Genomic DNA, 10709 nt, shown 5'->3' with positions numbered 1-10709 from the left:
GGTGCTGGAACTGTGGTTCTCTTTGCCCGGAAGCCCCTCCCCCTAGTTCTCTCCTTTTCATTCCAGTTCCAGCTCCACCGTCTCTTCCTCTGTTCTCCACTGCTCCACTGTCCCGTCTCACAGAGGCGTCACTCTGATTTGTCAATTTCTTTTGCTTTTTTTTTTTTTTTTTTTTCCAGAGACAGGGTCTCGCTCTGTCGCCCAGGCTGCAGTGCAGTGGCATAATGATAGCTTACTGCAGCCTGGGTCTCCCAGGCTCAGGCGATCCTCCCGCCTCAGCCTCCTGAGTAGCTGGGACCACAGGTATGTGCCACCATGTCCAGCTAATTTTTGTATTATTATTTTTTTTTTTTGTAGAGATGGGAGTCTCGCTGGGTTCCTCAGGCTGGTCTTGATCTCCTGGCCTCAAGCCATCCTCCTGCCTCGGCTTCCCAAAGTGCTGGGATTACAGGCGTACGCCACGGTGCCCAGCCTGTCAATTTCTATATCACACCTTCCACAAATCTGAAATGATCAGATGCAGTCGCTGGCTTCCTTGCAGATCAACTCAGCAAAGCTGACTTTGTTGATCCTGTTCATCTTTATAAGCCTAACTTCGTGTCTGGCCCTCGGTAGTCAAGATTTAAATGGATTTAAGTGAATGCATCGGTGAGGACAGACTGAAGCTGAGGGGTGGAGGTGGATTTGTGGACAGACTTCCTGCTAGAGTTGGAGATGCCAAGTGAAGTGAGGGCTGGGGCTGGAGCTGGTGCTGGGTGTGGCTGGGTGTGGGAATCAGGGTTTTTTTTTTTGACAGAGTCTTACTCTGTTGCCCAGGCTGGAGTGCAGTATCATGATCTCAGTTTACTGCAACCTCTGCCTCCCGGGTTCAACCAATTCTTCCTGCCTCAGCCTCCCAAGTAGCTGTGATTACAGGCACCTGCCACTGCACCTGGTTAATTTTTGTATTTTTAGTAGAGATGGGGTTTCACCATCTTGGCCAGGCTGGTCTTGAACTCCTGACCTTGTGATCCACCCATCTAGGCCTCCCAATGTGCTGGGATTACATGCATGAGCCACCATGCCTGGCCGTCAGAGTTACTTTTAAAGGCTAGGGACAGGGTGTGGTGGCTCACACCTATAATCCCAGCACTTTGGGAGGCCAAGGCTGGGGGATTGCTTGAGCCCAGGAGATCAGGACCAGCCTGGTAACATAGCAAGACCCCATATCTACAAAAAAAATTTTTTTTTAATGTTTTTATTTTTTTATTTTTATTTTTATTTTTGAAACGGAGTTTCTCTCTTGTTACCCAGGCTGGAGTGCAATGGCGCGATCTTGGCTCACCGCAACCTCCGCCTCCCGGGTTCAGGCAATTCTCCTGCCCCAGCCTCCTGAGTAGCTGGGATTACAGGCACGTGCCACCATGCCCAGCTAATTTTTTGTATTTTTAGTAGAGACGGGGTTTCACCATGTTGACCAGGATAGTCTCGATCTCTTGACCTCGTGATCCACCCGCCTCGGCCTCCCACAGTGCTGGGATTACAGGCTTGAGCCACCGTGCCCGGCCAAAAAAAATTTTTTTTTAATTAGCCAGGCATGGTGGTGCACTGTAGTCCTAGCTACTAAGGGAGCTGAGGCAGGAGGATCACTTTAGCCTGGGAGGTGGAGGCTGCAGTGAGCCATGATCCCACCACTGGGCTCCAGCCTGGGCAACAGAGAGAGACTTGTCTCAAAACTTAAAAAAAAAAAAAGTAATAAATAAAACCAGACTGGGTCCAGACTGGAATGTAATGGCTCAATCTCAGCTCACCGCAAACTCTACCTCCCAGGTTCAAGAGATTCTCCTGCCTCAGCCTCCCGAGTAGCTGGGACTACAGGCTTGTGCCGCCATGCCCGGCAAATTTTTGTATTTTTAGTAGAGACAGGGTTTCACCATGTTGGTCAGGCTGGTCTTGAACTCCTGACTTCGTGATCTGCCTGCCTCAGCCTCCCAAAGTGCTGGGATTACAGGTGTGAGCCACCATGTCCAGCCTCCACCCCCGCCTTTTTAAAAATTATTTTTATTATTTTAATTTAGAGACAGGGTCTCACTATGTTGCCCAGGCTGGTTTCAAACTCCTGGGCTTGAGTGATACTCCTGGTCTGGCCTCCCAAAGTGCTGGGATTACAGGCGTGAGCCACCACGCTCAGACCCTTAAAAATTTTTTTTAATTGATATACAATTCGCCTACATAAAATTCACCCTTTTCAAGGAGAGTCCAGTAGGTTTTAGTATATTCACAAGACTGCAGCAAGCGTCACCACTATCTAATTCCAAAAGATTCTCAACACCCCAAAAAGAAACCTGGTACCCATTAGCAGTGACTTCTCATTCCCCCGCCCCTAACCCCTGGCGACCATTAATCTACTTTCTGTCTATGGATTTGCCAATTCTAATATTTCATACGAATGGAAGCATACAATAAGTGGTCTTTTGTGTCTGTTTCTTTCGCTAAGCATGCTGTTTTCAAGGTTCATCCACTTTGCAGCCTCCCCACTGTAAGCCTCAGCTCCTCCCCGCATCTGGGAAATGGGGTGCTGACGCTGCTGGGGAGGGAGGGCAAGGGTGGACCCTGGACTGTGTGGGGCGCGTGCAGGGAGGTGATCGGCTGCCCCCGAGTGGTGCATGGAAGAACTGCAGCTCTCCGCGCCAGGGCGGGGAAGGGGTTGCCGGCGCTCAGCCCCTCTAGCCCCAAGACCCCCACTTTCACCATGCAGCGTCCCTGGGATCACGGTACTTCCAGATCACTACCCTGGAACTCCTCCCTCCGTGCCACCGTCCCTGAGACTCCTCGGGCCTTATTTGCCAAATAACAATAATAACGTCCCCACAAAGTTTGAATCTTGCTCCCTGTGAAGCACTTTATTTAGAGATTCTCATTGATTTGTTAGCAATAACAAATTAAAATAACAAATAAATATAAACAAATAAACAAATATAGTAGCAGCCTGAGGTTGCTGCTGTGATGACTCAGAGACAGGAAACCCCCAGTGGTTGAGAGAGGGTCCAAGTTCTGGAGTTTGGGTGCGCTTGGATTCAAAGCATATAGCTCTGCCACTGATTTGCTGTGTGACCTTCATGGTGCCACGTTTCTCCCTTCCTTGGGCCTCTGTTTCCTCACCTGCAAATGGGATTGATAAAGATGCTCCCTACCTCCTGGGGTGGCAGAAAGAAGTGCTCAGAGCCTGGCACAAAGGCAGCTCCCATGAGTCTATGTAGGCGATAGTACCAATCAGTACTGTGCTGGTGACTTTCACCACCAGCTCTCTGCCGGGTGCCAGGTCATCCCAGCACTTTGGGAGGCCGAAGAGGGGGGATCGCTGGAGCCTGAGAGTTGGTGATCAGCCTGGGCAACATGGCTACAAAAAATTAGCTCTGTGTGGTGGTGCACACCTGTAGTCCCAGCTACTTGGTGGGGCTGAGCTGGGAGGATTCCTTGAACCCAGGATGGCCAGGCTGCAGTGAGCCACAATCGCACCACTGCACTCCAGCCTGGGTGGTGCAGTGAGACCCTGTCTCAAAACCACAACAAAACACCCCGGCTCTGCAGGTGGGGGTGGGGAGCCTTCATTTGTAGCATTTGCCAATTTCCACGGTATGAACATTCCCACCATTGCTAATTTCAAGCTACCAAGGTGATGTCACAAGGCATTTTTGCCCCCCATTACACGGTAATTTTAGTGTGCAGCTACAATAGACGTAAGTAACCTCAGGATCACAGATAATAGCAAATGTGGTAAGGTAATTAGGACATGACGAGTATGTATTACCTTTAATATAATTTATTTAATTGTATGTTTGCATAATTTAATTTTTAATAATGGCTGTGTTTAACAACCAGTTCCAAAATTCCTGAGACATAACCATCAGCTCCATCCAGCCAGATCCAGCGCGCTGCTGTTTTAGAAGGGGAAACTGAGGCTGAAACTGAAGTGGTCAGCCAGGCACAGGACCCTTCCCAAAACCGTGTGATTCCCAGGCTAGCACTATGTAATGCCCGTTTTTCTTTCATCCCATCCTGGTCCACAGAGTATGGGTAGTCCCCACAGGGCTGTGTGGCCTCCGAGAGGCCCTTGCCCTCTCTGGTCTCAGTCGGCCCGCATTAGGAGTGGCCGTGCCCTGCAGGTGAATACCTGCACAGGTTCCTTCACACCTGCTTCAGCCCTGCCCGTGAGCAACACAGGGATCCTCCCTCTCACTTTACAGACTGGGAAAGTGAAGCCCAGAAAGGGCGAGCTTGCGCCGGGTCATACAGGTGGACAGAGAGCGTCCCCACATGCCAGCCAGGGTGCAGAGGAGAGGACACTGCAGCCCCAACCTGGGGGTCTGGAGCTATGTGCGTGGGCGGAGGCGGCCTGACCAGGAGGTCACTGAGCTCTCTGCAGTGGCCAAGCCCCGCACACCATCCCCTTCGCCCACCCCACCCTTAGGCCTCGGAGGGGAGAGCTTCTGCCCCCACCCCCCACTGGGGAGAGAATGTGGGGGGGGCGGGGGAGGGACAATGTGGCAGCGCCTCTCTGGCTCAGTCCCTTTATCTCCATCTCTTCACAGATCTCTGCGTCTCTGTGTCTCTTTGTCTCTCCCTGTGTGTGTGTGTGTTGGGGGGTTGTCTCGCTGAGTCTTTGTCCCTCTGCGTCGCTGGGTCTCTCTGCCTCGGGCTCCCCGTTCATCTCCTTGCGCCTCTCTCTCCGCCCTTTTGTAACTCATCTCGCTCGCTCTTTGTGTCTCTCTGTCTCCACGTCTCTCGATCTCTCTCTCTGCGTCTCTGGCGCTCTGCCCCGGACTCTCTCTCCCCTTTTCTCCTCTGCGGTGCGTCTCTCCTCTCGGGCGAGAGCCACCTCCCCGCCGGCGCGCCCAGACCCGCCTCCGCCCCCGGAGCCCCCGGCGCCCGGGACCAGCCCGGGCCTGTGCCTTTAAGGGCCGGCGGCGGGGGGGCGGGGTCCCGGCGCCCCGCCCTGCCACCCCTCCCCCTGACGTCCCTTCCTCCCTCCCCAGCCCCTCCACCGCCTCCCTCCGCCGCCGCCTGGGCCGGCTCCGCGCCCCCTCTGCGGCCCCCGCCCGCCCACCCGCCGCCCCCATGGCGCCCGGGGTCCCCGCTGCACGGGGCCACTAGGACCCTCGGCGTCCCCTCCCCTCCCCCGCCCTGCCCCCTCTCCCGGGGCGCGGACCCGGGCGTTCTCGGCGCCCAGCTTTTGAGCTCGCCTCCCCAGGCCGGCGGGGGGGGGAGGGGAAGAGAGGGGACCCTGGGACCCCCGCCCCCCCCACCCGGCCGCCCCTGCCCCCCCGGGACCAGGAGAAGATGTCTTCGCGGACGGCGCTGGCCCCGGGCAACGATCGGAACTCGGACACGGTGAGTGGGGCCCGGCCCCTTGGGAAGCCCTGGCTGGGTCCGGCCGCCAGACCTTTCGCCCCGCTGTGCCCCTCGCCCCGGGAGCCCCTACCCTGGTTTCCAGGGCTCGACCCGGCTCGTCACCTCTCGACCCCTTCCGGACTTCCAGGCCTCTCGGCCCTCCCCACCTTTTCCAGCCCAGCCCGACCCCTGGGGGCGCCGCTCTCTCGGGACCCCTCTCTTGTCCCCGTGCAGACCGCTTCCGCTCGGGTCTCTTCCCTCCAGGAAGCCCCCTCCCCTGCTTCCAGGAGCCCCTCCCTTCTCTCGCGCCTGCTAAGCCCTTTCCTCTCCAGGCCGTCCGCGTCCGACACCTCGCCCCCTCCCGGATTTGCAGGGCCCCTGACCCCCCAAGGCCCGACGCTGGCTCTCACAGCAGGGCCTGGCCCAGTCCTGCCTCTGGCTCCGGCCTGCCGTGTCTGGGGCTGGGTGCTGGCCCCCCAGCAGTCCCCCTCCTCTCCTTCCCAGCCCTCTGCCCCTCCAGGACCCACCCGCGGCGCCTGTGGGCAGCCCCTGTCAGGAAGCTGGTTTCCACCTCTCCTGGGCCCCGGCCCTTTTCTGGCTTCTTCAAGGTCTCTCCCTTCCCAGGCCTGGTCCCCATTTTCCCAACAGCCCTATCCCTAGATCCCAGCACCCCGGGGCCCCCAGATGCCACCTGGACCCTTTCTGGTCTCTTCCCCTCCCAGGAAGCCTTGGCCTCCAACTTCCAGGTCCCCACCTCGCCCAGGCTCCTATTTCTAGGCCCTGGACCAGTCTGACTCCAGGCCTCATCCGCCCTCTGTCAACTTCTCAGCTTCAGGCAAGCCCCTTCCCCAACCCCCAACCTCTGGATCCCCTGCTAGGCCAAACTCAGGCCCCTTCCGCACAAGCCACCAACCTTTCTCCTGCCTTAGCACTTCCCCCTTCCTTGCTGGGGACCTGGCCTCCAAAGGAAGCCCCCTCCCCAGCTTCAGAGGCCTTCCTCAGCTACAGGGCCTGGCCCTAGATCCTTCTTCCAGAAAACTCCTGGACCTGAAGCCTCTCATCTTGCCCTGGCTGCAAGCCCTCTTCCTTTGGGGTCAGTCTGCTGGAAGCCTTCTCCCCAAATTTCTAGACCCCATGACCTCCCCCAAGGCTCAGGCTTTATCCTGCTGAGCTGCTCCTTGCCCAAGTACCCCCTACCGCATACTCCCAGGCCCCCAGAGACCCTTCTCTAGTTTCAAGGACTGCTCCCAGAAACCCCCTTCACTGTTTCCTAGGAGCTTCCCCAAGACCCAGGGATTGCTGGTCTCTGACTTCCGCTGCCCCCATGGTTATGTCACTTTCTACCATCCCCAGGCACCCCCTGCCCTGACACTGCTTCCCAGACAGTCCCAGGGAGGCCCCTCCCATCTCCTGTGTCTGGTCACTCATCAAAGACCTGCCCACCACCGGTCCTAGACCTCTCCCCAGCTGGGATCTTCATCCCTTCCTCCAAATCCTTCTGCCAGCTCCCTGCCCCCCTTCCCCCCATTTCCCTCACCTCCAGAAGATCCCCCCCACCTCCTGTGATCAGAGAGATTTATGTCTGCCCCTTCCTCATCTTGCAGATTCCTCCCTCACAGAGACCACTCCCCATCATCACTATAGGAGAACTCCAATTTGGAGTCTAATAAAATACCACCACCTCCGTTTCCCAGTCACTCCAATCCCCAGTGAGGGGCCAGGCACTCCACAGCTGTGGGCCCCAGTGCCGGCCCGGCCAGCTTGTTTGCCTGTGTCCTCAGACAGCTGGTTCTTCCTTTCTGAGCCTCAGTTTCTTGCCCTGGAAAATAGGGGTGACCGCTTGAGTGCCTCCAAGGCTTACTCGATTCGGGCGAAGCCTGGCACCTAGGAAGCACTCCACAAATGCCAGCTGCTATTGTGGCTGTGGGTATGAGTCAGACGGCCCGTGGATTCTCGGCTCAGGGCTGTCGGTAGTGGTGGAGTGAGCCTGCAGATTCGCTCCCAGCTTGGAGCCTCAGTTTCCTTGTCTGTGCATGGGATTGATGATGGCATCTCCCCATTAGGGATGTTTTGCAGGAGCTGATGATATGATGTGACTAAGGTGCACAGAGCCTGGCATGTGTGTCGGCTGTCGTGGTTATTAGTATTACTTTAATTGTTCAGATAAACTTGGGTTCACATCCTGTTTCTTGGGACACATCCTGTCCCTCCCTAGCTGTGTGACCTCAGGCAAGTAACCTCACCTCTCTGAGCCTTGCTTTCCTTGTCTGTTAAGTGGAACGCCTGATGACGCCTAGCTGTTCCCTGGGTTGTTGAGACGTGTGCCCGGTGCGGATTTGAGGACGGCTAATCCCCTTTTCTCCTCCGATTCTTGTCACTAAGATCTGCCTGTCAGTCCTGGCTGGGAGTCACCTGCCTGCCTCTGGAATGGGAGGTGGCAGCCCCCTCTTTGCTACCTGGTTACCATGGCCATAGCCACGTGGGGTCATGCTACCCCACCCCAAGTTCCAGGGCCCCCCACCAGGGGGCCGGCCTCCCCAGGTTCCTTAGCAACAGGCCCTGGTGTTGGGGTGCCAGCTGGGCGAGAGGGAGCCAGGCAAGCTGGTGGTAAGGGACAATTTTAGCACCCACCCCCGGCCCCCAGGGGCTTTGTCACCCACTGCCCGAGCTGCCCCTCAAAGGGGTCCCTCATCCTTGCTGCCTTCAGCGTGGTGCCATCCCACCTCCAGCTGGCTGCCCTGGCACTGCCTGACGGGGGTTCTTTTCCAGGTCCTTAACACAGTGGGGATCGGAGGCCTTATCTCCAGGATCTCCACCCGCCTCCCCGGTCTCCCCTGGGAGGAAGCCTGGGGTGGTGGGGAAGCGAGCAGGAGGAGTCAGGAGGCTGGGGTTCGAATCCCAGCACTGCTCCATCTGCCCTGTGACCTTGGGGGAGGGACTCCCCCTGCCTGAGTCTGGAGACTGCAGATCACAACTGGACCCACATTGGAGGCCAGGGTGAGGTCAAGGCGGGCAGTGGCAGACATGTGGTTAGGGCCCTGGCCGCAGTGGTTGGAACTGCCCAGCCATGGGGAGATTGTCTTTCTGCCCCTGTGAATGGACTGTGTAACCTTCACATGGCACCTTCCCTCTCCAAGGCTGTTTCTCCCCTGGAGCCTGGAGTTGCTCCCTGGGCTACCGCAGGAATTAAGTGTAGGCGAGGTGCCCATTTGCACAGGACGTGGCCCATAGCGTGAGCTGCTTCACAGAAATGGTTCATGACCCGGGGTGGTAGCTCATACCTCTAATCCCAACACTTTGGGAGACCCAGGCAGGAGGATGGCTTGAGTCCAGGAGCTGAAGACCGGCCTGGGCAACATAGCAAGACTCCATCTCTACTGAAAAATCACAAAATTAGCTGTGCGCGATGGTGCAGCCCTGTGATCCCAGCTACTCGGGAGGCTGAGGTGGGAGGGTTGTTTGCTTGAACCCAGGCACTTAAGGTTGCAGTGAGACTTGGTTGCACCACTGCACTTCAGCTTGGGCAACAGAGCAAGACCTGTCTCAAAAAACAAAAAAAAACAAAAGGTTCAGGTGTGGCATTATGACAGTGAAAAGCATCAAGACTAGTGGAACCATCAGGGCGGGGTGGCTCACGCCTGTAATCCCAACACTTTGGGAGGCTGAAGTGGGTGGATCACCTAAGGTCAGGAGTTCGAGTCCAACCTGACCAGCACGGTGAAACCCCATCTCTATTAAAAATACGAAAATTAGCCGTGATGGTGGGCACCTGTAATCCCAGCTACTCGGGAGGCTGAGGCAGGAGGATTGCTTGAACCCCGGTGGCTGAGGTTAACGGTGAGCTGAGATCATCCCACTGCACTCCATCCTGGGCAACAAGAGCAAAACTCCGTCTCAAAAAAAAAAAAAAAGACTGGTGGAAACTGTCTCGGTTCAGATCTTGCGTCTGGGCCTCAGTTTCCCCTCCGTAAAGTGGAAATGATAGTGTGGTAATGGCCTCATATAGCATCAGTGACCTGCATTAATTGTTACTTGTCATTGCTATCAAGTAGTCCAGCGGTGACTCTGCGAGACCCGGCCCCCAGCCCTCAGCCCTCAGCCTCCTGGCCTTTCTTCCTCCCCTCCCATGTTCCTCCTGCTTCCCACTCCAGCCTTGGGAAGGACACAGACAGAAATGCCTTGGCAGGGGCCTCAGGCGCCCTGAGCCCAGCCCTGAAAGGGAGACACAGTCCCTGGGGCTTCCAATCAGGGCAGGGCAGCTCGGCGCAGGCAGGTGACTTGCAGGGGGAGAGAGGCCAGGGAGGGACAGGACAGTAGGAACAGAACATGGGGAGGAGAGAAGCCACAGCGTGGGAGACAGCAAGTCAGGGCGCTGTTCAAGCCTTGGGTGTTTCAGGGGGCGGCAGAAGCAACAATGTTTCCCGTGGAAGGAGGATAGGGATGGAACCAGGACTCAGGGCCAGTGAAAGACTTGGTTACATGGCAGGGCGAGGTGGCTCTCGCCTGTAATCCCAGCACTTTGGGATACCAAGGCAGTTGGATCACCTGAGGTCAGAAGTTCGAGACCGGCCTGACCAACATAATGAAACCCTGTCTCTACTAAAAATACAGAATTAACCAGGTGTGGTGGCACATGCCTGTAATCACAGCTACTCGGGAGGCTGAGGCAGGAGAATGGCTTGAATCCAGGAGGTAGAGGTTGCAGTGAGCTGAGATCGCACTACTGCATTCCAGCCTGGGCAACAAGAGCGAACTCTGACTCCAAAAAAAAAAAAAGACTTGGTTACAATGTTTGGAGTCCAATCTGGGGCAACAGTAATTGGAATAGAATGTTAGGGACATTCCACTGGGAATCAAATGTTGACATTTGCTTTGAAGTAGAATTTGGGGGCTGGAGAGGGGACAGTGGATGGGTGAATACACGCAGGTCCAGTGGCGGTAGAGGAGGAGCCTCGGGTCCAGATTGAGGTCAGCGTTGATTGGGGTTGAGAGCAGCCTCATTTAGAGCAGAATATTGTGGAGGTGATCCAGGCTCCAGGCCAGGCACATCCTGCTTTTTCACGCTTTGCCTTATTGAACTTCACGGATACTGTGTTTTCTACAAATTAAAGGTTTCTCACAACCCTGTGTTGAGCAAGCCCGTGGGCAATGTTTCCAGCAGCTGGTGCACAAGTCATGTCTCTGGGTCACATTTTGGTAACTGACGAAAATTTCAAACTTTTTCATTATTATGATAATATCTGCTATGGTGATCTGTGGTCAGTGATGTTTTTCTTTTTTTCTTTTCTTTTTTCTTTTTTTTTTTTTTTTTTGGAAACAGGGTCTCACTCTGTTTTTTG

At 55.8% G+C, this 10709-nt stretch overlaps 1 protein-coding gene across 2 annotated transcripts in view; it reads left to right on the top strand.

Annotated features, from left to right (window-relative positions):
* Nucleotides 1–4990: 4990 nt before the first annotated feature.
* Nucleotides 4991–10709, top strand: part of MARK4 (microtubule affinity regulating kinase 4) — a 47584-nt gene continuing 41865 nt past the window's right edge. For both annotated transcript variants that reach the window (XM_032262659.1, XM_032262660.1), the window contains exon 1: nucleotides 4991–5370. In XM_032262659.1, the coding sequence (XP_032118550.1) occupies nucleotides 5320–5370 (51 nt within the window). In that variant the 5' untranslated portion in view covers nucleotides 4991–5319. The remainder of the gene's footprint in view (nucleotides 5371–10709) is intronic.

Source organism: Sapajus apella, unplaced genomic scaffold (genome assembly GCF_009761245.1).
Source record: "Sapajus apella isolate SASKATOON/1434 unplaced genomic scaffold, GSC_monkey_1.0 scaffold130, whole genome shotgun sequence".
Classification (NCBI taxonomy): Eukaryota; Metazoa; Chordata; class Mammalia; order Primates; family Cebidae; genus Sapajus; species Sapajus apella.
The sequence above is the reverse complement of the archived record's forward strand: the minus strand, read 5'-3'. Positions and strand labels throughout refer to the sequence as shown.